The sequence below is a fragment of the Rhinolophus ferrumequinum genome, chromosome 21, assembly GCF_004115265.2.
Source record: "Rhinolophus ferrumequinum isolate MPI-CBG mRhiFer1 chromosome 21, mRhiFer1_v1.p, whole genome shotgun sequence".
Lineage (NCBI taxonomy): Eukaryota > Metazoa > Chordata > Mammalia > Chiroptera > Rhinolophidae > Rhinolophus > Rhinolophus ferrumequinum.
Window position 1 is genome coordinate 23,257,636 of NC_046304.1, and position 23,753 is coordinate 23,281,388.

General features: G+C 55.4%; 2 protein-coding genes across 2 annotated transcripts; one reads left to right on the plus strand and one right to left on the minus strand.

Moving 5' to 3' along the window:
* Positions 1–3,525: 3,525 nt before the first annotated feature.
* Positions 3,526–14,052, plus strand: RASL10B (RAS like family 10 member B). Its single transcript, XM_033091603.1, has 4 exons — positions 3,526–3,769; positions 6,662–7,024; positions 10,955–11,079; positions 11,576–14,052. Exons 2-4 carry the CDS (start codon positions 6,809–6,811, stop codon positions 11,844–11,846), a joined length of 612 nt encoding a protein of 203 aa, XP_032947494.1. The 5' UTR covers positions 3,526–3,769; positions 6,662–6,808; the 3' UTR covers positions 11,847–14,052.
* Positions 14,053–15,026: 974 nt separating this feature from the next.
* GAS2L2 (growth arrest specific 2 like 2) lies at positions 15,027–22,956 on the minus strand. The gene is made up of 6 exons (XM_033090749.1): positions 22,330–22,956; positions 20,253–20,494; positions 19,260–19,367; positions 18,051–18,147; positions 17,174–17,426; positions 15,027–16,616 (listed from the first exon to the last, which is right to left on the minus strand). Exons 1-6 carry the CDS (start codon positions 22,712–22,714, stop codon positions 15,062–15,064), a joined length of 2,640 nt encoding a protein of 879 aa, XP_032946640.1. The 5' UTR covers positions 22,715–22,956; the 3' UTR covers positions 15,027–15,061.
* Positions 22,957–23,753: the final 797 nt, after the last annotated feature.

The following is a 23,753-nucleotide window of genomic DNA, read 5'->3' on the forward strand; positions in this document are numbered from 1 at the left end:
CCAGACTGGGGTGGGACCTGGGGGAATCTGCATTTTAAAAAATTGCCTATGTGTTTCTAATGTTCAGTGGGGGTTGAGAATCACTGCCGGAGAGAGAGAGACACACCTGTTCATCTCCTTCCTCGTCAACAGTGATGCTTATGTGTTTGTGGCAGTTGAGAAAGTAAAGCCCTTCTGTGCCCATGATACCTGCCCGTCCTGTGGATTGAGCATTATTCCCATTTTTCAGGAGAGATGTGGCAGAGCCACGTCTTCTGACTCCCTGTGTCCTTAACCACTCCACTACAGCTTCCGCTTCATTCCCCTAAAGGTTCCCCCCTCCCCCTGAACTTGGCCACAAGGCCAATGGCCAACCTTGCTTAAGCCCCCAAGATCGCAGTATGTTCATTCTCCAAAAGAGGGCACACTGGCCCCAAACTGCCACCTGAGACCACGCTCCTTCTCGGCCCCCAGAATGGCAAGTAGGAAATACTGAGATCTTAGGTACACTGTTTCTGAGGCCAGAAAACAGTTGAGGACTCTCAGGCTTGGACCTTCCTACTTTCATCTCATGAACCGATGCTTTTTCTGATTTTGATGGGACTCAGATTTCTTTCCCCTGCCACCCCCAGCTCCAGGAGGCAAAAAAGCCTGTTTATTTTAATACCTGGTGTGGCACTTGGGAAGGATCACACCTCCCCCGTTGTTACCCATTTCTATCTCCTGAACACTAATCCTAGAATCCCAACCAGCCCCCAGCCCTGTTATTGACAACAAGGGTGTTTCTCGAAAAGTTTCCGAGTTGGCTCCAAACTTGCAGTCTCTCATTTAGCTTTTGGCCTACCATCCTTGGTGCTGCCAACAAGAGGAAGACTAATTTGAGGGCTGGTTAGACCCAGAAGAGACTTAATTTCCAGAAATAACCTTTTAAAATAAGGATTGCCCCAACACTGGCACTGAGAGAACTCGACGCACTGTTCTCCCACTATGTAGGAGATGGTGTTCAAATCCAGCCTCTGGCTTTCCCTCCCTCGTTTCACTCACTGTCCACTTACGCTCAGATGCTTCAGGATCCTGGGCTAACAGCCTCTGAAAGCCAGTGTGGTCCTCAGCTAGGATGGAGCAGGGGCCGGGCAGACAGGTTCGGGTCTTTGTCCTTTCTGCCCCACTCCACGTCTGGACCGCAGATGCTGCAGGTGGGCATACACTTCTGCTCCCCTGGAGCCTGAGCTTGCACCGCAGCTGTCCTGTGTCCTCCCCTAAACCAGAGCCACTTGCGGGTCAAGGTCAGACAGACCCAAGGACAGGGCCTCTCAGACTTTCACCAAGGTAATCCTAATGATACAGGAGAATGGACAGGCCCCTGGGTGTGCATTCTTAGCCCAAAGTAACTCTAGAAAACCAAAATGACTTAACCAAATCTTAAATTCAGGCAAACTTTGCATTTTATGTTAATACCATGGCTGTTTTTCATATAAAAATAATGCTGTGAATGACCTACCACGGGTGTCCCGTTTGGGGCCCCATAATTTACCTGTGGCTTTGTGTTCCTGTAGTACAGCTAAGTAGAGAAGCTTCTGAGAGGCCTGAATCCGAGGTATGAGTGTCAGCACCTCACAGTTTCTTATTTCTGCTCCACCTTGGGCTGGAAATAGAACCAGATGGAAGGGCATGGAGGGGAGAAGACATAAAGCCTGGGGCCCTTGGACAAGGTAAGGATGAAAGATTTTCAGATACTATGTGGGGCTAGATATTGCCCTGGACAATTTGATCAAGTTAGGAGGCGCTCGGTGAGCCATCATGATCCCACAGTAAATCTGCTTTTTCTCCCCCCAAAAGTTTCACTCTAAGAGGAAGCGTATCCTTCTCAGCCCTGGATTTGCTTCTAGCTGATGTCCTGACCTTTCTCCTCATACTCCCACCCTAACCTAACCCCCTGGGAGCCCACCCACAATACATGGAAACTTTCCCAAGGTGGTGGTCAAGCTCTTCTATGAATGGCTGTGTGTTTCTAGAAAAGAAAAAATAATGGCCACACATTGAAACTGCTACCTGCCAGGCACTGCATTCAAGACTGTCTATACACATGCTGTGGGGCTCATTTCTCCATTTTACAAATAAGGCAGTAGAGTTCCCAGAGTTCAAATTACTTGCCTTTAGTTCCACAGGAAGTGGTAGGGCCAAGATTTAAATCCAGATGTGTCTGATTCTGAGTCTTGGCTCATAACTACTATCTATGCTTTCTGTCTGGACAGGAGAGGCACGGGGAGCATGGGAAGGTGCCCAAAATGCAGAGCCCAAAGGGAGGAAGAATGCTGGCTTCTGTGAGGAAACAGGAACCCACAAGTAATAGGAAGTCTAGAAAGTCACAGTGGGAGATGCTGGGTCTTGGGTAAAAACAGGTCTTTCAGAGCTTTTCCCTCCTCCTCCCTGCCCGCCAGGCATTGAAAATGTAACTCTGAGTCGGTTGCTGCCCCACTTCAAAACCCTTTCATGCCTTCCCATCCAGCACAGGGCTCAGCCAAACTCTTTACCCAGGAACCAAGGCTTTTGTGACCTCACCCCAACCAACGACTTGGTCTCCTCTCACTCACCGAGCTTCCTGCCCCCTGGGCACCTGTCTGGTTCCTGGACTCACTTTCAAGACTCTGTAATCGCGCCCAACTTCTCTCATCTACAAGCCCTCCTCTTCCATCACACCCCCCACCTTGCCACCTCAAGTCCACTTCGTTCAAGACTCCATCCTTGAAAGTTGCATCCACTGACTGCTAACTAGTTGGTCCACTCCCTCTGCCTTCCCCCAGAACCTTGACTTGACATATAGCTTGTTTTAGCAATAAGTGTCTATTTCTGATCTCCCCTTTGGACTCCGAGCGCCATGCCAAGCTGGTCAGCAGCTGCCCAGCTAGGGACTCCCAATCTTCCTGTTCCATACCTTGCACTTCAGTAAGACAAGTTACTGAACCTTTCTCAGCCTCAGCTATCCCATCTGTAAAAGGGGAAGAACAGAGTCTACCTGATAGAATTATGAGGATGCAGGCAAAGCTCCAAGCATGTTGTCTGGCACATAGTACATGCTCAATAAATGTTAGCTATTGATGATGAATGACACTGATAACAATTGTTTTAGGATAAATACATGGGTAGTTCTCAAACCCTGGTATCTCCCAGTCTGGAGAGGAGAGGGGAGCAGTAGTTTTAGGGCTGTGGAGGTCATTCATTGGCCAGAGGTCAGCTTTATTCTGAGCTAGCCGGGTCTGGAGTGAAGGAAAAGGCATTAGGGCCTCTCTGTTCCCTTTCTCTGATCCCTCCAGTTTAGAGCTAAAAATATCGCAGGGAGAGTCGGGACGCAGGTGAAGACCTAGGCTAAGGATTAAAGAACTCCTCAAGGGCCCCCCAAGTGAATATGTCAGGCTCAGGGACCCAGCGGAATGCCAGCCGGGCGCACACACTCACACACACACACACACACACACACACACACACACACACTCACACACACCCCTCGCCCCGCCCCGCCCCGCCCCGCCCCGCACTCCCTCCCCCTCCCTCCTTCCAGCGCCGGCGGGCGGCGCGCTCCGGAGGGCGAGCAGGGGCTGCAAGTGCCTACCCCCTCGGCGCGGTACCAGTCCCCCGCTCCCGCCTCTGAGCCCGCCCCCACTGGGCAGCCGGGGGCGTCCCCGCCTCTCTCCCCCCGGGCCGGGGAGCCGGGGGGCAGCGCCGGAGCCCGGGGGGAGCGCGGCCCCGCCGACCGGTCAGCCAGGGCTGGGGACAGCTTGGACGGCCCAGGGTAAGCGGCGTGAGGAGGGAGACGCGGGCGGGGCAGGGGCCAGGCTGGGTCGGCCGGGGGCTGCGCCGAGCCCGGGGAGGTGAAGTGGGGGAACGGCCGGGGCGACAGGCAACGGTGAGGAGGGAGGAGGGGGCCGGCGGGCCGGCGGGGGAAGCGGCTCGGGGGCGGCCACGTGAGAGCTGGAGCTGGGTTGGAGTGGGGGTTGCCTGCAAGGTGCTGGAGGCGGAGAGCAGGCTGAGCTCCGGCATCTCCCCCCCAGACTCCTACCAATCAGGTCATGGGGAGCCCAGCATCTATCGACGCCCCCACCCACCCACTGCCACATGAACGTGGTGGGGACAAACAGCGGGCAAACGTGTATTTCGGCCCACGGGACCGAAAGGCACAGCCCTTAGTCTGGGGCAGGGACTCAGGTGTCCAGGCCGAGGGGAGCGGACAAGAAGCAGGCTTTGGCCCCTGTGTGTGACCCCCAGTCTCTTGCCGGGCGCTGTCTGCAGACTCACTGCAGAGCGCAGGCCTTGGAGAGGGAGCGCTCAGGGGCTGGGCCCTGCTTCTCCGGGTAGCCCCTTTTCACCCTCACCCAACCTGGGATGTCGAATTAATAGACACGTAGACCCAGGACCCCTGCCTGGGAAGAGGAAGGGGGCATCAGTCACCTGTGTGTCGGGGACGGCCACGCTGGGGCCTGGTGAGTTCCGGGAGGCCGGCCCCAGCTTAGGGGCCTCTGTTGGGCCGCGCCCTGGCTTCAGCACTGTGCCCCGCTTTTATTTCCCTGTTATTCCCCAGAAAGGACTGGTTTCTGGGCAGGGAGTGTGGTGTCCAGGAGGATATTTGGGTAGCGTACATCCTAGACACCTCTAAGTTGCCACACCCAGAGAGTCAGGTTGCATTCCTTGACCTCTCTTCCTCCCCTAGGATGCCCCCTCCCCACCTGCTTGTGCTGGTTATGTAATTAACCCAGCTGAGGCTCTCTGCCAAGCTGACAGTGTCCAGGGATACCTGAGGGGCTGAGGGCACGGAGGGGCTTATGGGGAGGAGGGAATGGTACTTCCCCAATTTGGAGCCCGAATAAGTAGATAAGAACCTGTTGATGAGGAGACAATGCATGGGGCTCGGAGATCTGGGTCCTCATCTTAGTTGACAGCTCAACTGCCTGTGTGGTTTCATTAAGTCTCTGTTTTTCGGTTTTTGTTTTTACCGTCAATAAAATGGGGAGAAGACACACACACACACACACACACACACACACACACACTCAGACACATTCACACACTCAACATGTATGCAAGTAACAGTGGATAGTGACCCATCCCAGGACTGCTAAGTGGTCCCACTGAGAACGTGGAAAACCTTAGATGAAGGAAGGACCCCTGCACATAACAGTGGCTACTCTATTGAATACCTGCTCTGTGCCAGGCACTGGGCTTTACCTGCACACCTGTGAAGGTGTGGGCTTTACCACTCCCTCTGAAGTTTCTTGCCTCAAGTCACATGTGAGGTGAGGGGCAGAACTGGGAATCCAACGCTGGTGGGTCTTACTCCAAATCCTGCCCTTGATTTACTTACTATGCTGTCTGTACACATACGTGGTGGATTGGGTCCTCTGAACCAGGACAGACTGAGGGACATTCAGCTGTGAACTGTGCATATGTGGACAGAACATGCAGAAAACACGCACACAGGTTGAAAAGCACGGCTCATCAGAATCCAGCAGACGCATCTGCCCTGGACCCATTTAGCAGACACTGGTGTCACCCTTCCTGGAAATAGTCCCCAGACAGGAGGTCTCGGGCATGTACCAGCCTCCCTGGGCACCCTCCCCTACAGAAGGAGAAGTCACCTAGGTAAGAGATGTGTGTAGATTATTTCAGCGGAGAGGCTATTGATCCCACTTTGACAGATGTGCAGAGCACAGCTCCAACTGGGCGGGTGGCCCACAGCTAGGACACATCAGAGCTGGGGTTTATACCCAAGCTCTAAAGTCACAGAACCTGAACAAGCAAGGAGTTCATGAATCCATAGCAAGGTCCAACCCTGTAGCAGCGCTTTCCTGGCTGCTAGCACACCTGCTGTGTGCCAGGCCAACTGAACCCGGGGTTTGCCAGAGAATCAGACACAGACCTTGGCTGTGTGCATTCACCAGCTAAAATCACTAAACTTGGAAGGTGGCAGTACCGTGACATTGTAGAAAGGAGTAGCTGCCCTTCCCAGCTGTGTGACTTTGGGTCTCCTTCTTACTTCTTCTGAGCCTTCTCTCTAAAGTAGGAATACCTGTCCTATCCCTTGGGGATACTGTATTCACTGAAGATAACCTTGTGGGTACACTAACAGAGCAAGTGTTCAACAAGTGTTGCCCTCCAGAGCCAGGTGGTCATCTAGTCCAGGAATTCTCAGGGGGGGCATTTGGAAATAGGGGGGGACATTTTGGGTCATCATGGTGACTGGTGGCTGTTGCTGCTGGCAGCTATGTCCTGGCAGCCGGGAACGTAAAATGTCCTGCTCAGTGAAGAATCTCTCTCCACAAAATGCCGGGAGGGCCTCCACTGAGACACGCTGGCCTAGACTCACCCCGTCACTGACCTGTCCAGAGCTCTGCGGGGAGGCAGGACTCTAAGTGCTCTTTCCACTCTGCTCTGCAGCCTGCCTCAGTCGGCCAAAAGTCAGGTCATAATGCAAATCAGGAAAGACTGATTCCCTCTGCTCTTTCCACATCTGCAGGAAAAATGGAGGAGGAAAGATGGAGAGGTTTTCGATAGATGAGACAGGGGTTCGGGGCAAGGACAGGCATTCCGAGGGCCAGTAACGGCTTCAGCAAAGGCCCTGACGAGGTGGAAAAGTGCAGGACACGCCCAGGGAAAAGCCGGCCCACCAAGGCCACCTCTTGTCCCACAGTCCAGGTGGAGGCCGCAGAAGACCCAGAGCAAGCAGGGGCAGCAATGGTTGGTCCTGACGGTGGCTGAGCCCCCAGCCCCTGGAATATGCAGCCCGGGGGAGCCCCAGGCAGCGGTGAGGACGCGGTGGCGGCGTGGGGCGGGAGGCATGGTCTCCACCTACCGGGTGGCCGTGCTGGGGGCGCGAGGCGTAGGCAAGAGTGCCATCGTGCGCCAGTTCCTGTACAACGAGTTCAGCGAGGTCTGCGTGCCCACCACCACCCGCCGCCTCTACCTGCCCGCTGTCGTCATGAACGGCCACGTGCACGACCTCCAGATCCTCGACTTCCCGCCCATCAGCGCCTTCCCTGTCAACACGCTGCAGGTAGGAGGGCCCGCAGGGGCAGTGGGGTGGTGGGGACATGGGGGGGTAGGAGGGAGGCTGGACTTCAACCTGATCCGGGCTCTGGGCCTGGTGCCAGGCCTCCACCACTGGCTTCTGTGAGCTCTGCGCTGCACCATGGGCCACCCTGCTTAGAGCCAGACCAGGAATCTCTTCATTTGCACACTGGTTTATTCAACAAATACTTGATAAGCGTTTAATGTGTGCCAGGCCTTGTGGTGGGTACTGGTGTAGAATGGTCTGTCAAAGGGACAGCAGGAGAAAAGGCCAGGACCTGGGAAAGGTCCTCAGAGACAGGTTTCTAGCCCAGGGACCTTTTCTCTTAAGTGACGCTCTCCTCTCAGAACTGGCCCATGGGGCACCCTTCCTGCAGGCACTGGATTCAGGTGCTGCCAGCGCCCTGGCTTGCAGCCTCCTTCCCCAAGTCTGCATGGACCAGGTCCTCCTTGCCTCTCTCCAGCGCTGGCTTGAGAGGAGGTGGGTGCAGGGGGAAGCTGAGCTCTCTGACACATTTGCTCACCAAAGGCAGCCTCTCACCAGAGTGTGCAGAGGTTTTGCCCAGAAGGATAGGCACAGTGGTGGAGACGGGAATGCAGGGGCCACAGCTTGGCCAGTTGTAATTGTGCAAATACAGCAATCTCAGGCAAGGGCTGAGGGCTGGCGAGGGGCTCAGGCTCAGCCTTGTCTCGGCAAACCCGGGCAGAGGGGCCTTGGCCTAACCTCACAGACACTAGTTTCTGCCATCCCACGTGCGAGGAGTCAGCACGCATCCACCCCTTGGAAACAGCGAAGTCAGGGCAATGGGCCTGGGGTCAGGGTCTTCTAGTTCTCCTCCAAAGGAGACCTTAACAGTAGCCTGAATGGATAAACAGATCTTGCTCCAATCCGGCCCTTTGAGCTTTGTGTATTTTTCAATTTTGTTGTGTATTTATTTTTTTATTTTAATGTAATTTCAATTTTGGCATAGGTAAGACACAATTCAAAAGTCCAAACTTGGTAAAAAGGTATACCTAGCGAAATGTCAGTCCCGCCCTGATTCTCGCCCCACCCTCTATAGCCAGTCTCATTGTTTGTTAATGCTGACTTCCACATCCAGTGTTTCTTTACACAAATAAGAAAATGTATTCCTATTCCACTCCCTGTCTAACATTAAAAACATAAAATAAACAGTTCTCACCTTGGTATTTTGACTTAGCCTTACAACCTGGAGCTCTTTCCATGTCAGTATCTAGTTGTCGTCTTCCTTCTTTTTCCACGACCACGCGGTATTCCACTGGAGAGATGTACTATGAAGTCTCCTCTTGCTGGACAAGTGCGATGATTCCAATCTTGCTGTTTCACATAATGCCACAAGGAGTAGTCTTGTACATAGCTGCTTTTTTTGTTGCTACATAGGGAGGCATATGTATGGGATGGATTTCTGGAAATGGCATTGCTTAGATCAAAGGGGAAATGCAGCTAGAGTTTGGAAGGTGTCAGGGTCCCCTCCCCTTCTATGAGGCGGCAGATTTTGTGCTCCTGTGAGCAGCGTACCTGAGTGCTTGTTTCCTCACAGTCTGGCCATCAGTGTGTCGTCAGACTTTAGGGTTTTGGACAATCTGATAGATGACATATGATCGTCTCAGTGGAGTTTTTATTTGCACCTGTGATTATGAGTGAGGTTGAGAGCATCTTTTCATATGTTTAAGGACCTTTGTATTTCTTTCTCTGACAACTGTTAATGCCCTTTGCCTATCTTTCTATTGGATTGTTTGGTCTTTTTCTTCCTGATTGACCTGGAGTTTTGGACTCTCCAGGATGTCCAAGACTTCACTCATGGAGCACAGGTAAGGAACTTTGAGCAGGGAAGTACTGAGAAGCCTCCAAGATCAAATATAAAACCCAAGAATCTCAATGGCCACCATCTAAAATTAAAAATACATTCTTCCCCAATTCCAGATGAAATCCAGCCCGGGAGAGTGGGGTTTCCTGGCTCTGAGCTCCAGTTGTTCCTTCCACAGCCCCCTCTCCTCTGAGGTTAGAGGGCATATACAACCCACCAAAGGAATGAGCAGCAAATTCATGGTTGAGACCCAGGAGACTGAACCTCCCTCAGCTCTTGTGTCCTTGGAACTGGACTCAGTTTTCAATTGTTCCTTCTCTGTCTTGACTCAGCCCCAAGATGGTCTTTTACAGTTTGGAACCCTGTATAGAACAAGCTGGAAGGAAAGCTGAGCTGCTTTGCTTCCTCCCTTCAACCAGGAGCAAAGGGACAAGCCAGCCAATCAGGAGCCTTCTTCCTCTCCCTTTTAGGAGCCCCCAGAGAGGCGTGGGTGGGAGGCAGCCTAAAGGCCCCCTCGTAGAGGCAGCATGTTACCTGAGAGGTGAGGCTGTCACCCTCGAAGGCTGGCAGCTGTTCCCTCTCCCCAGCAGAGAGCTGGAAAAGGGTGGGAGCTTCTCTGTCTGTTTCCCCATCCCTCCCACTTCCCACTGATCTTTACTCCTTGTGGGATGGGGGAGCACCTGCAAATACATGTGGGTCCAAGCTCCTGGAAGTCCAGCAAAATGCAGTCTTCCCTGTTGGGAGAAGCCGGTTAATGGTTTTCTACAGTTCTAGATTTGTCCTCAGCATCTTCCCCTGCACCAAAGGTAAAACTCAGCACAAAGAAAAGATGCCACATCATCTCCCTGGGGAAATCCACTGCAGCGGCTTCTAAGCCTTTGAGTTGGGAAGTGCTTTTGGGGAGTCAGACTTAACTCTCTACCACTGCCACCAAAGTCTTTTCCCTTTTTTTGCTTCTCTGAGGTGAAGAGTCAGCTGCAGTCCTCCTTCATGCCTGGTCCCTGCCCCAGCTCAGCTCACAAGCTGGCACAGGAGACATGCCTGTACCTCCTTCGCATCTTTTGCCCGGCCCCTGAAAGGAGAAACCCTGGTGCCCCTTGTCCTTGAAGGTCTCTGCCTCCCCCAGCCTCCGGGACCCCCTTCTTTCTGCACACCGGCTGCCTTCAAATGCTCTTGCAGTTACCATCTGCTGGCAAGTTAATTAGCTAATTAATTCTTAAGAAACCTTTAGTGCACTGAGCCTTTCTAGGGATCTATTCATCTTGAGCTACAGCCCCACCCTGAGAATTTGCCACAAGCATTCAGGAAGTTCCATCTCCCTGGAGCTGCCCTGGGGCCCTGCTCTGTGTCAGTCCCCATTTTGCATCCAGTATCACACTTTTTCTCCTTAGGCCTTCTCCTGCTCAACCCTGAGGGCAGAATGGAACATACAGAAGGGGCACATCAGGGAGCAATCTGAGGGCAGCATTACCCACAGGAGTTGCTGTGATGCCAGCATGGGCCTGGTGGGGTTCAGACCATGAAGAGCTCACCAGGTTAGGTAGTGGGGTTAAGGAGCCGGCTAAGAGCCAACACTGCAAGGTGCTGAGGGGAGCGGAGGGAAGGGTATGTAAAAATGAGGAAGGCCTGGCTCTGGCCCTCTCAGGAGTTCACAGCAGAAGTGCGGAGCGGGAATGGAAACAGCTCTGACCAAGGTATTATCACAGGAGATGAACAGAGTAGTCCTCTGCTTGCAGGAAGGCTTCTTGGAGGAGGAAGCATTTGAGCTGAGCCTTGGAAGATAGAGAAGATTTCAACAGGTCCCACAGCTACCTCAGGGTTGGGCTCTTAGAGGCACTTAATAAATGTACTTGAACAAAGAAGAATAGGATGGATGGATTGGGGAACAAAATGGGACAAGGACGATCTCATCTCCAGAAGGGCACAGGACGTTGCATGGCTCTGGAGGTTAGACAGTGACCTGCCCGGGACCTGGCCACCTGGGCCTGGGTGGGTGTGGAAGGCTTGGGTTGCAGCGGCAGGTGAGAGTGCTGTCAATATGTGGCTGGAGGTGGCTGGGGGAGTCCTCATGGCTGCTCTGACCTTGGCAGGAGTGGGCAGACGCCTGCTGCAGGGGACTCCGGAGCGTCCACGCCTACATCCTGGTCTACGACATCTGCTGCTTTGACAGCTTTGAGTACGTCAAGACCATCCGCCAGCAGATCCTAGAGACGAGGTGAGAGCCTGGGATACAGTCCATTGCCATCTCGGTGGATGCCCCAGTGCTAGCTAGTGAAAAAGGTGCAGTGGGGGGATGAAGGTGAAGTACCCTCTGGGTCCCACATGTACACTCAAACACGCACACACGACATCTTGCCGTCTCCATTTCTGTTAACTCACTGGGACCCTTCCCGTGGGTGGTTAATCTAGTGCAGTCGTAAACAGCAGGGGCTCCGAGAACAAGGCTGCTAGAGCTATTCAGCTGCGTAACTTCCGGCCAGTGACCGTGTCAGCCTCAGTTTCCTCATTCGTAAAATGGGGATAACAATAGGACCCACCTTTTGGATCAGTTGTACCGATTAGAGAATAGAATGCACTTCCGGAGTTTAGCGCTGCACCCAAACAGGTGCATGGTAGGTAGTACTATCACTGACCAGGTGCAACCTGCCCTCACTGAAGTCCAGGCGTTGTGAGGCGGGCGGAGTTCTGAGATTCCCACCTCGCCCTCGCAGGGTGATCGGCACTTCAGAGACGCCCATCATCATCGTGGGCAATAAACGGGACCTGCAGCGTGGACGCGTGATCCCGCGCTGGAACGTGTCACACCTGGTGCGCAAGACCTGGAAGTGCGGTTACGTGGAGTGCTCGGCCAAGTACAACTGGCACATCCTGCTGCTCTTCAGCGAGCTGCTCAAGAGCGTCGGCTGCGCCCGCTGCAAGCACGTGCACGCCGCCCTGCGCTTCCAGGGCGCGCTGCGCCGGAACCGCTGCGCCATCATGTGACCCGCCCCGCCCCGGGGGCGCCGGCGGGCTGCAGCCCGGGTGGCCCGCGCGGCTTCCCCACGGGACTGCGGAGCTGGAGCCAGGAGCCGCAGGAATAGAACTCCGGGGGTCTGGGCCCGAAGCGCCCCCACAGCCACACACTTCCCGGTGAGAGGCAGACGGGGAGGGGGAGCCTCCCGGTAAATGCCCAGACCCCCCCCCCTCCCGCATCTGTCTTCCTGGGATGGCCACCTTTAGTGCTGTCGTTAGTGCAGTACCTGGCCCGGCCCCAAGGGGTGCACAGCCTTTTGGGATTGGGGGTGAGCGCGGGAAATGGAGGGTGGGGGTGGGGAGGTGCTGCCTCGGCTGGGCCCCACCCGTGTTCTCCAGAGCGAGTGTCGTTGCCGCACCGCGTCTTCCTTTCCCGGGACCATCCATCTGCCCGAGCGTCTGTTGGTCCCTTACTGTTTCATCCACCCTCCGGTGCCCCTCCCCGCCCCCAGCTCCATTCACAGGGCTCTCGTTTCGTCCATCCCCTTGTCGGAGACACAGGCAGCTTCCTTGTGAGGCCGGCCTTCTGACCGTCAGCACCACCGGCCCAGGACAGCGATGCGGGTGGTCCAAGGACCCCAAGTCGGGTCTGAGGGTTGAGGTCCCAGTCAGGGGGAAAAGGCTGAGCTCTCCCCGCTCCAGGGAGACCTCCCTGTCCAGCAGCCCCCAGAGACACAACAACCTACCTTCCAGCCTTAACTTGATGGTCCGTCCCTGCCGGGTGCCCCTCACCCCCTTCCTGACCCCTAAGCCGGATCACCCCCTGGGTTAAAACTTTTTTTCTTGACAGTGGAGAGGGAGTCTCCCAAAGGATAGATTTCTTTCCATGAAGCCAGGTTGCAGCCCTCTATTGCGTCCTGCGTTGGATGGTCTGCAGATTGGGGGATGTCGGTTTGGGAGAGCTGTGGTGGGCAGTGTTTCCCGAGTGGGGTTTGGGGGGTGAGGTTGTGCCAGTGAAGACTCTCTCCCCATTCCACTCCAATCTGATGCCCCAGACTCTGCCTGCTTGAGTCTCAGATTACCCTGATGAATCTGGGGGAGGGGTAGAGCCAGATAAATAATTGTGGGGACCCCTGTACTTAGGGGAGATATGCCCGCATCCCCACCCCTACCTGGAGGCCCCCAGGATCAATGTATGCCCCCTCGTCTCAACACCAGTTGCCCTTTGCCCTGACTCACTCCACCCCATTTTCTCCGGCTGCTTGGCCGGGTTTCTACCTCTCATTACGGGAGTTGATCACTGTCAGTTGTGTACTGATTTAGAAATAACAAAAATAATGAAGATGCCAGGAGCGGCCTAAGGGATTCCTGGGGGACTTGGAAGGCGAGATAAATGGTGCATGTCTCCTGCCCCCTGGCCACGTCCTCCTTGAGGACGTGTAGCCCAGAGCGGTGATGGAGAGGAGCCCTGGTCTGATAGCAAGGTCCCTTGTTAGAAGAGCAGAAGATAGACTAACCCAGCCTCCACGGAGCTGAGCTGCGTTGTATAGACAAGGAAATCAGGTAGCCCAGAGCGGTGATGGAGAGGAGTCTGGGGGAGGGGTTGTGAGTGGGGAGTCTATCGCACAAATCGAGTGAGAGGGAATCTGTGAATTCCCCAGCTGATTCCCCTTTCATCCACCAGAGCAGCGCAGCCCCACAGTGACTGCCCGACCTAGAGCAGTCCAGTATTCCTGGGTTATTCCTGATGTGCTGCGTGACTTCGGGCAAGTGACCTGCCCTCTCTGAGCCTCCCTCTGAAACAGAGGAGGTGGCTCCCCTTCCCCACACCTTGAAGTGGCTGGGAGGGTAAGGAACAGGGCCTGCCTCCTTCATCCTCTGCATTCTGCCCCCCACCCCATTCACCAGGGGGACTGGATAACGGATGGCAGCATCTCACCTGCCCCATCACAGCCTGCCCCAGCTCTGAGACACCTGGGGAGGGGGTGGGGGGCCCAGGCCTCTGGCTGCCCCTGTGGGAGCCATTGGAATGTATTGCCTGGCTGGCCCCCCTCATCCCCTCCATTTCACCCCAGGTCTTTGATTTTTATTTTCTCCATCCCCATTCTGAGTCTCTGTCCTTCTCCCTGCCTCCCCTCCCACCCAGGGTTTCCCACCACAGGGTCTGGAAGTGTGTGTGACACCCACTGCGCTGTGATCGGAAGTCAGATTAAAAATCAGGGAGTGTTTTCCCTCGTTTCTGTACCAGTGTGTCGGCTCAGTTCCTGATGGTGGACGGGAAGGGGCTCCCTACAGGGCCTGCCTGCTGAGCTCTGCCAGGCAAGGAGGGTGAGGGTGATGAGGTGGCCCCGAGTCCCGGAAACCAGGGGAACTAAGGGGAAGAGTTTGGGACTCATCTCTTCACCTACCCCTGAACCTTCCCACTGATGGAAACCATCCAGAGGGGACGCATACGTAACATCTGCCACTCTCCCAGGAAAACTTTCATAGCTAGACTCAGTCCCGGTTTCTGCTTCTGTGTCTGTGTCCCACTTGCTGCTGAACCTCTGTGGCCTCTCTGCCATAACTTCATGGGTGTAGGTGTGTGAACACTCTCCACCATCCGTCTTGACTCTGATCTCAGTTCCCAAGCCCCAGAACGAAGCTTGAAGTATGGAAGAAACCCGTGTAGTGGGGCCCTTGTCCCTGTCCGTGGTGCTGAAGCACCGGTCGCTTCAAGGAAAGATGGGCTGTCTGGGGCGATGTTGGTTGCCTGAGCCTCAAGAGAGGAAGATTTTTACCCCGGCTCCCTCCCCTCATCCCCTCCCCCTCGAGTGGGAGAACGTTTGAGGCTACACCTTCCTGCACCAGCACAGTGTCAGAGAGCGAGACGAGACTCGAGAGCTGCGGACGGTCAGACTCACACGTGTTTAATAACTTATAACAATTCTGGAAACGGTGGGCATAGCCAGAGAGCCCGAGGACAGGAGTTTGGTGAGCTGTTCTGGGGGAGGGCGATAAGATATAGGGTGGCCCCACTGCCCCTAGCCTAACTCTGGAGTTGGAGTGGGAGTAATGGGTTTCCCTTTTGCTCAACCATGCAAATTGAGTCTGTATTTGTCTTCTGACCCTGCCTGGCCAAGGCCCTGTATTGAGGAGAGGGACCTTTCCTTCTGTTCCTGCATCTGGGAGTCCAACGGATACAAGGGCATTCTTTTCACTTCCCCCTCCCCACACCCACAAGCTCCAGGATAAGAAGCACCTCCTCAGACCCAGGACTCCTCTTCAGGTAGGAGTGGAACTTGATCAAGTTGCTGAGTTCCCAGGTCCCCCAAAGGCTGGGGGCTGCTCTCCAGTGCGGCAGCTGGCTGTTTCCTTTCCTTTCCTTCCTCCTTTTCCCCAGCCCAGGCTCCATTCACCAGAGCTGCCTCCCCTCCCTTGCTACCCAGCGCTGCTGCTCTCGGCCTGCCGCTAGGGGGCACCCTGGCTGGACGCAGGCGGAGGTAAGCCAGGGGCTTGGGAATTCGTGACGGCCGCTTCTCGGGCCTGTGGTCTCTCCGGGGCCGGATTCTGGGCCTCAGTTTCAGCTTGTAGATGGACGGCACTCTCTGGGGCTTCCGGAGTGTTCTCTTGCCCTTGCCCAGACATGCCTTGGCTTTGTCAGAATCGAGGTTGGAGGGCGAAGGTGTGGGGTCCTCTGGGCTGGCAGACACAGTACAGTCTGAACAGTCCTGCCCTCCTTGAGTTGGGACCTTCCTCATCCTGGTGCCTTTGGCACTCAAGCTTGCCTTTGGCCTTGGCACACTGTCTCTGGCTCCAGGTTTCCCTTTTGGGCTTCCTGGGCCTGTGGTAACAGCCAGCTTAGGGGAGCCTGTAGGGGCTGTCTTCCAGGCTCCCAGGTCCACTTTAATGAGGGGTGGGGGCCCCTGAGCCAGTTCTTGGATGACTCTGTCATAAGGACCTCCAGGCTCAGGCCACCGCCCACCCAGGCTGGGGACGTAGACTCCACTGCGAGGGATGACCCCAGACCCTGGACCCTGGGGACAGGCAGCCCCCACCTCTAGCAGCTTCATGTTGGCCAAAAGCTCCTCCTCAAGGCTATGGTAGATGGCCTGCTCCTTGGTTCCTTCCAGGGGCAGGGGAGTGTACCTCCCCTCACGGTTCAGTGGGCCCAGGTCCCAGGACTCTCCAGCCTCTGCTGTCACCCGGATGTCCAGCTTCTGGACCCCTTGCCTCCCTTCCACAGAGCAGTCCCCATGTCTGGACCCAGCCAGGACTCCAGTGGTAGCCCTTAGTGGGATGAAGCTTCTCCCTAATTCTGTTGTGGGACCTCCACTTGCAGTACCTGGAAAACTTCTTCCTGGAGTTGGGGGGCGGGCAGCAGGCAGCCGGACAGGGATCTTGGTGGGTCCTTTAACAGGGGATGGAGAACGGACAGATGCTCGTTCCCTGAACTGAGAGGAAGTGCCCTCGACTTCACCCCAGGGTGGCTGCCTGGGGCCCCTGAGCTGGGCTAAGCTGGAGGAGCGAGGCGGGGGAGATGGTCCTCTTGCTGGTATCCCTTTGCTGGTGGCTTCAGAGGCCCAGAGTCTCTGGGGAGTTGGGGCCCTGGCATGGGTTCCCCAGTTGTCTGGCTCTTCATGAACCCAAGATGTAGGAGTCCTTCCCCTGGGGAGTTCAGGGGTGCATCTGTCCTCCCTCTTCCTTGAGGAGGTGCACCGTGGGTCTCGGCCCCTATGGGTAGGTGAGGATTGGGGAATGGGTGAGCTGTCCCCAGCTGGCAGGTGCCTCCGACATGGGGCAGGTGGCCTCTCCTGGCACCTGAAAGGGAGAATCATAAGGCTGGCAGGGTCATCTAACCCAGTCCCCTGGTTCTGGGAATGGATAGCCTTTCCTCAGCCAGAACTCCAAGAGGGCCAGACTTCATGTTGAAGGATACAGATGCTGCCTCTCTCTCTGTGACTGCCCAAGAGTCTTCCTTATGACAAATACTGTTTAAGTCTATTCTCCTGCATTCCCTGTGTAGCACATAGACACCTGGTATGGGCCCTGGGTTACTTCAAATCCTGCAACTACAGGTCACCAGTCTTGGGTGGCAGAGGGGTCTTAGTGTCTGTTCTACCATGAAATGGCAGAAGGACCTTGAGTAAGTCTGTTCCCTTTATGAGCCTCAGCTTCCTCATCTGTGAAATGGGAGGGCATATGAAGTAATTCGATGATCCCAAAGGTACTGGGTGCTTTTTTGGTTCTGAACACCTGAGGTCTTGTTGGCGTAGGGCCACTGCCGAGGAACCTGCTCTCTTTATCTTGGATGAGGTGGCCTCTGAGAATGTGGACTCCAAAAGAGAAAGAGGCCCTGCCCTATCCCTCCCCTGTACCTCAGGAACGGTGCTGTCTCTCTGAGGACCCCTGCTCCGGCTCCCCATTCCCTGCGGGGAATGGGGGACGAGGAGGCAGGGGGCCTCAGCTTTTGGCCTGAAGAAGTATATGTCTTCCAGTCCACAGGGGGCAGTGGGCTCTGGGAACGGCTGATCGTCATCGTTGGCTGTGGCTGCCAGGGCTCATCCTGCACCCTCACTTCATGCTGCACCGGTGGAACTGGGGGCTTCAGGAAGCTGCCTGGCTTGTGTGCTACCAAAACAGCCCCCCAGAGAGGAGAGAAGGAAAGGGTTAAATTCTTGCTGATGTTCCTCTTCCCCAGCTGTCCTATGCTCAACATCCCATATTAGACACAGTGGCACCTACAATGACAGTGACAGCGACAGTGCCAAAATTACCTTACAGGGGCTTAAGGGATGAAATCCGGTTGGAGGCCTGGGGTGGGGTGAGGGGAACTAGTTTAAAGCTGAGTTTGTATTGCAAATCCACATCGTTTACTTAGATTGCATGCTGACTTGGGGTATCTTGAGGTGCTGATGGAGATTATCGGAGGATTGAAGACCCCTCCAAGTTATGCTTGGAGGCAGAGCCACGTGGACGGCAGAGCCAGACCTAAGCCCCGCCAAGAGGCACCCCGACCAAATGCTGATTCCCTGTGTGTTTGGCGTCATCTTGTGGCTGTAACTGGTATTGCACCATGGCTGCTCAGCTTTCCTTCTAAGGCTGCTGGGGCAGCACACCTGTACCTTCTAGAGTAGCTTCATTCCTCGGTCCCCGCCACAGCCCCGCACACCTCTTTCCCCTGGAGATCAGACCTACCACCCTCTTCCGGCCTCCCGACCCAGAGCACAGAGCGGGGACTCTCAGGGGACTCACAGAGGGATGTGCACCGACATGGGTCGTGTTTGTCCAGATAATGGCCGAGTGTGTCCCAGCCACCCCCGACACGCACCATCACGTGGTTCCGGAGGACCTGCAGTGAGCAAGGGTAAGGTTGAGGGAAGGGTAGAGAGCCTCCACTCTTCCTGGACCAGCCTGCAGGCTTCTAGCATGCACCCCCATCCATGTTCACATGCACGTGCAAACATTCTCTTGCACACACGTGTAGTTGAGAGTGTGCATATTTTGCAGTTTGAGTGACCTCCGTGACTGGCATCGGATAACACGTTGTCGAGGGTGGAGGCCAGGCTGACAACCAGAAAGCTGCCACACAATGAGACAAGGGATCTCACAAGCATTGTGTAGTCGGGCCCCAGAACCCTCTCTTCTCTCCCCTCGCTCGCTGTAAAGGGGTTTGTCCCTGCAAATGCTTGTATCAGAAATGGGGCCCTGGCTTTGCTCTGGAGTGTGTGTCAAAGAATCCGAGGGAATCTCAGCTGTACTGCGCTCTGGGTCACACAGTCTCTCCAGGTTTCTGTTTCTTCTGTTGAAAAGTGGGGCCACAATTCCTTGCCCCAGCCTACTTGTCAGGGCTGTTGGCTTAGGGTCTGGGTGAGGGCTCAGGGAGTTGGCGTTGCCCCCAGGTGTGGCCTATGCCCAAGGAAAGGGCTTGGCCATGGCCCTGAGCTGCTGGCCACACCCCCAGGTACCGGTTTCCGGTGAGGAACAGCCAGGTATGGGGGAGTGGGGAGGAGGTAGTGGGAGGCGCATGTCAGACCTGTATTACTGCTCAAGCTGCAGAATGTACCAAGCCAGGCATGTGACGGGGGGAACTATGGGGTCCGTGTGGCTGGGCCGTGCACCAAACACACACTTGGGCTCACAGGCCCCTTGCTCTGACCAAGCCTGTGGGTGGACATTGGGAGCACCCTTCATAGCCTACTTCTTCCTGCAGACGCCTCTGGACTAGGCTAAGGGGGAGGGGGTGGTCGTTCTGGCTGCCCTTATGGGACGAAGGGATAGGCTTGCCAACTTTGTCAGGAGTTTTCTGGAATTCTCCAAGGGAGAGAAAGCAAGTCCCAAGGCCTGATAAGTTGGGGTGAATGGTGACAGCCTGTCCTTGCCTCAGGCCTGGGCAGGTTCCCACGGAAGGAAACCCTATTCTGCTGACTCTGAGGGCCCCTCCAGCCTCCTCCTTGGACTTACCCGGATAAAGATAAGGGTGTCGGAGTCCCCTACGCGGTACTTCCCCTCAGACACCTTGACCATGGAGAACTGAACAGGGCACGTGCAGTGGCTCACGAGGCTCTGAACCTGCGGACAGTGGGCAGTGGCTACAGCCCTCCCTCTGCACAGGTGCCCAGCTCCCCCCACCCCGTGCTGCCCCCAGAGCCAGCCTGAGACTTCTGCTGAGGTCAGGGCTGGGGGGCTGAGACATGAGTAGAGACTTTGAATGCCAGTGAGAACAAGACCGTGAGTGGTCACCTGTGCCTCACTGCCCTCATAGGTCAGCTGGCGGAGGTGGAGGAGTGTAATGGTGAAAAAGGCGGACCTTGGTTTCTGACAGGCTTGGCTCAGAGTCCTGCCTCCACCGCATCGTAGGCCTTGGGCAAATTAAGAAACCTCCCTGAGCCCGATTTCTCGGTGGTAGGAATGGGGTAAACCAAAGTAAGAGCTAACTCCTATGACAAGCCCCCTCTGTGCCAGCACTTCCTGAGCACTTCATTTGCTCTTTAATATTTAATACTCATGTCAGTCATAGAAGGTAGGTGCTGTTACGATCCCCATGCTACAGATAAGGGAACTGAGGCACAGAGAGGTTAAACAACTTGACTAAAGTCACACAGCTGCGAAGCCATGGCACTCAGAGACTTGATCCGAGATGTCAGAGATGGTGCTAGAGTCTGTGTTCTTAAAAAGTATCCCACCAGGGGTTAAAAGAGAAAGGTGTAGAGTGCTGGATTTATAATAATAATAATAATAATAATAAATGAAATAAGAGGCTTAGCTACTGCTATATGTGATTAGGGCTGAGGCTCAGAGTGGGACATGATTTACATAAAGTCACACAGTGGATTATTGTCCAGGAGGGGATTGGAGCTCAAGAAGTGGGTGGCAGAGAGGGGGCAGGGGTGGAGGAGGACGAAGAGGGCGGGGCAAAGGGAGGCTGGGTCTTACGGGTGTGTCCAAGCTCCTCACCATCTGGTCCAGGTTGCGGAAGTGGCAGAGCCTGCGCGTGGGAGGTGTGGGCAGTGGGGACTCGGGCGGGGGCAGGGCCAGCTCTTGCCGTAGCTCCTGCTCGATCTCCTCCTCCAGCTGCACCAGGGTGGGCGCCGCCACTCCGAAGCGCCAGGCCCGGTGTCCTAGCTCCAGTAAACACAGCACCACGTTCTTCACGTTCTTGCGTAGCACCAAGTCCTCGGTCTCAAACATCAGCACCTCTGACCAAGGGGGGTTGGGGGAGAGGGAGGGGCAGGCAGCCTGAGCCGGTGCGAAAGTCATGGGGGCCATTCTTGGACTGGGGTGGCAGGTATGGGGGGTCGTCTGGGTCTGAGGACCCCGAGTTAAGCCAGCCCCTAGGAAGGGTCTGGGCCAAGTCGCTCAGGCACTGAGTGCAGACAAGTGGCCCATCTAACAGGAGAGGCCATCGGGGTGGGAAGAGGTGACAGCCAAGCAAAAGAACCCGGGGCCTGGTTGTGGGCCTCAGCCAGGGAAGGGTTAACTCCATCTTGACTTTCTCCCCACTCAGTTGCCAGGATGGGTCAGGGAGCAAGAAGCAGTTTGTTCTGCTTCCAGACCACTTCTCTCACCTCCAGTTCCCGCCAGGCACTTCAAACTCAACCCCCAGCTCACCTATAATCAGGCAGGCTCTGGAGCCCGACTGCTAGCATTGGAACCCTAACTGACCCGCCAGTTGTGACCTCGAGCTAGTCCCTGAGCCTCAGTTTCCTCTTCTGTAAAATGGGGATGGGGTTGTTGAGAGGGTAGTGGTTACTGTGTGCAAAGTCCCACACGTGGTAAGTGCTCTGTAAATCACTAGCTTTGATCCATCCTCCAATCCTGCCCTTGGTTGCCTTGCCACCAGCCAGTAGCTCAGCCTGACCCTTTCGTCGGCCTCACCCCCACTGCCTTTGGCATGTAGGATGTTGCAACATCCAGCTTTATCCTGCTGCTGGGTCCAAAGCCAAGGAGATGAGTCACAAGTCCCAGCATGACTGGCCCCTCCCGAATGTCCAGTGCCTCCTACCTGTCCTCGCCCTGCCCACCCTCACTCTGTGCCCTCACCAGCCCCAGCTTCTCCGTCTTCCAAACACAGTGCTTTTTCTGTGCCTTAGTCCCAGCTGTGCCCCTGACTAGAATTCCCTTTTCCCCAAACTTCTCTTTATTCCACAAGACTCAGCTCACACCTCCTTCTTCTATGTGGACTTCATTAGGTCGTGGTTTCCTCCCCTGGCTCCCCAGCACACACACCTCTCTGTCATGCGGGGTGGCCTGCGGGGGTCTCTAGTCCCGCTCCCCACACAAGAACGCAGGATATGGTGAGGCCAAAAAGGAACACCCACGGAGCCATAGGTAGGGGAGTCATACCACTATATTCTCACTGGCGGCTGGGTTGGAGACACAGGAAGCAGGAGCCACACGATCCGCAACCCGCCGTCCACTTGTCTCTGCAAACCAACCCACTTACTAGCTGCAATCTGCCTCTCTGCAATCCGTAATCCACACGCCACCACGCCACTACACTACACCACACTTTGCTTAGCCGCGGTAGTTATATCAGTGGCTAATGGCTAACCGGTAACAGCCGACGGCCAACTAGTCACAGCTGATGACCATCTACTACCTCTGCCAGCACCTTTCTATGTGAGGCCGAGAGCCTGGCAACTGCTCTCTGGGGTTCTGTCCCCACAGTCTCCTTTAAGCTTTTAGCACTTGGGCTATAGTTTATGTATCGACTCATTCATCTCCCTTCCTAGACCCTGAACCGCTTGGACACGGGGTCTCAGTGCTCTGGGTCCTTAGTAGCCAGCGTGGTGGGTGACACAAAGTAGATAGGTACTCCATATGTGTTTGTTGAATGAATGAATCATTCAATCAACACTTACTTTTTGAGGGTTTACTATGAGATGGGGAAACTGAGGCCTGAAAAGGGATGAGCTGGCCCAAGGCAAATCTGGAAGGTGGGTCCCGGCTTTTGATCCCCAGTGCACCCTGGGCCTCAGAGAGGAGGTGGATGCTTGGCAAGGTAGGGGGCTTAGGGGTCCAGAGTGGGTACCTTGGATGCCCATCTCCTTGCGACACCACTGGATGAAGTTGGACACGTTGTCCCGGGCCTGGAATGTGCCCGGATGGGCAGCCCCGTTGCAAGAAACCCCGGCCTGAGGGATGGGAATCCTTTGGGCTCTGGCAGGCGCCTCAGCCAGGAAGGCCAGAGCCGCCGCGGTAATGGCATTGGCATGCTGGCACAGCACCGCGCCGGTCTCCAACACCTGCAGGAAGTTGGCTGCATCGATGTCCAGACCATAGAGATCCCGAAGCCACTCGGCTAGGTCTTCTTTCATGGCTTCCAGGTACTGCTCGCTGGATTTAAAGGGCCGGATGCTGCGCACAGGAGGCCCCGGGGTCCCAGGCCTCCTCCCACGTCCCTCAGGCTGAGACATGGCTCCACACAGGGGAGGAGGTGGCCACCTGCTCTTTCCAGCTGCTGCGTCTTGGTTGGTTCTTTCTGACTTCAGGGTACCCTTTCTATCCTCTCAGAACCTAGGACTTCCAGCTCTGCTACTTGCCACTGGCTTCAGCTGCTGCCACCAGACCTGCCCGGTACCCGCCCCCACCCCCACATTCCTCAGTCCCCGCCAGAACTTTCCCTGCTTGGTGGCCCTGCAGCAACCTTACTTTCCCTCTGCCCAGTCTGCTCAGGGTTCTCCACCTCCCAGGAGGGATGGAGGTGAGGGCACTCCCGCCCCCCCAGGACTGGCCAGGCCAGGCTAGATGCCTCCCACCCCCCACCGCTGGCAGTGGAGCCTAGCTGTGGGCCTCTCGACTCTGCTTTCCTCTCTCCTTGGAGACAGCGGCTGCTACAAACACTCCTTGTTAACCCTTCCTGGCAGGCAAGCACTGCCTTGCAGAATTTGCCCTGGAGCCAGTGCACCAGGGAGGAGAGGCTGGGGTTGAGCAGGGTGGGGTTTCTGGGGAAGGGTGGGGAGCAGGGTCAGGGGGTGCTGTGGCCCTTGGTGTTAAGTGAGCACTATAGGATGGGGATGAAATAGACACAGCGATAGAGTCCAAACACATGAGTTTAGCTCTGGACCTTTTGCTAAATCCCTCTGTGACCTTCATATGCTACCTAGCCTGTCTGTGCCTTAGTTTCTTCAACTGTAAAATGGGAATAATAATATCTACCTCTCGGGGTGTTATGGGGAATAACGGAATAATGTATATGGAAAAATATCAGACTGTCAGAACACGCACACGCTCAGGACTGTGTGGGTCCCAGCTCTCAGTGATTCTCCCAGCAGCCCTGTCTAGGCACCATGATTTCTACTTTGGAGAACCTACCCCATCCCCAAATCTAACTACATGATTCCTCTAGAGTGGGCTGTCCATTACAGTACCTCACACCATGGCCACAGCAATGCATTCATTCAACAAATATTTCTTGAGTGCCTACTGTGTGCCAGGCACTATTATAGACCCAAG